General features: G+C 30.0%; 1 protein-coding gene across 1 annotated transcript; it reads right to left on the reverse strand.

Annotated features, from left to right (window-relative positions):
- Positions 1-293: 293 nt before the first annotated feature.
- Tsp_15372 (hypothetical protein) lies at positions 294-854 on the reverse strand. The gene is made up of 2 exons (XM_003366225.1): positions 782-854; positions 294-337 (listed from the first exon to the last, which is right to left on the reverse strand). Exons 1-2 carry the CDS (start codon positions 852-854, stop codon positions 294-296), a joined length of 117 nt encoding a protein of 38 aa, XP_003366273.1.
- Between the last annotated feature and the right edge of the window lie 138 nt (positions 855-992).

A 992-nucleotide genomic window follows, 5' to 3' on the forward strand; every position in this document is an offset into this window, starting at 1 on the left:
GATACATCTGCTTATCTGCCCATCTGAAAAAAATGAAAAATATTTTTAATATCTTGAAATCATTGTATTTTCTATTTGATTTACATAAATGCATTTTAGCATTCTTTTTTATTTGACGTAAATATTGAAGGTGAAATCTCAATATAGAAAACAACTGCTTAATAATATTTCATATTAACAAAAAATCCGTTTCCATTCACCATATTTGTAAGATCATGCAAACAGCATGCAAAAAATACATATCCCATATTATCAATGTATAACTTACGTCTTTCTTAATCAGTTGAATCAATTTAACACGTGCGTTCTTCCATGGCGATGCAATGAATAAAGTATTCTGAAAATAAGCACAATAATTAAATTATGCAAAAGAAGGAAACTTTGCCCCTGGCAGAACAACCCATTTTTCCGTCAGTAATAGCTTATTAGCATAAATGTAATGGATAACTTAATTAAATGACCAAAGTTATTACAGTTTTAAATCAAATGCAATAAAACACTGTAAATATGCTTATAAAGTTGTAAAATAAATGTAAAAACAGAATACTGTCGAGTGATGAAAAACAAGGTTCAGCGTCTACTTAATGTAATAATTAGCTGGAGACGTTATGTGACGCTACTATTATTTATTTTACTAAAATTACTTGTTACTGTTCAGGTGGCGTCGCTATTCGGCCAAAACTAACTGCATTAAAACTGAACACACAAAATTAATTATTCTGAAAAATAATTTGCAATTCCAACTCAACTTTGTACTATAAAATCTCAATTTTAAACTAACCAGCAATGTCAAATATTAAAACAACTTGATAGGCACCTTTTTCTTTGTGCTGTTCTGAATTGTGATGAATCATTTTTCAAGAAATGAAATTACAATCAACAGAAAACAAACACACATCTGTTTCATGGATGCGCATCCAACTTTTCCAATGGAAAAAGCAAATTCGTCAGCCTACTGTTCGACAATGTTCCGCCCTACTAACTGGCTCAAA

This window comes from Trichinella spiralis, assembly GCF_000181795.1.
Source record: "Trichinella spiralis strain ISS 195 chromosome Unknown Scfld6355, whole genome shotgun sequence".
Classification (NCBI taxonomy): domain Eukaryota; kingdom Metazoa; phylum Nematoda; class Enoplea; order Trichinellida; family Trichinellidae; genus Trichinella; species Trichinella spiralis.

Excerpts from the sequence above, each read along its gene's own strand:
- Tsp_15372 (XM_003366225.1), bottom strand. The coding sequence starts at position 854 with ATGATTCATCACAATTCAGAACAGCACAAAGAAAAAGGTGCCTATCAA. Across the intron at positions 338-781 it reads TTTAATATTTGACATTGCTG|AATACTTTATTCATTGCATC; the intron begins GTTAGTTTAAAA and ends GCTTATTTTCAG.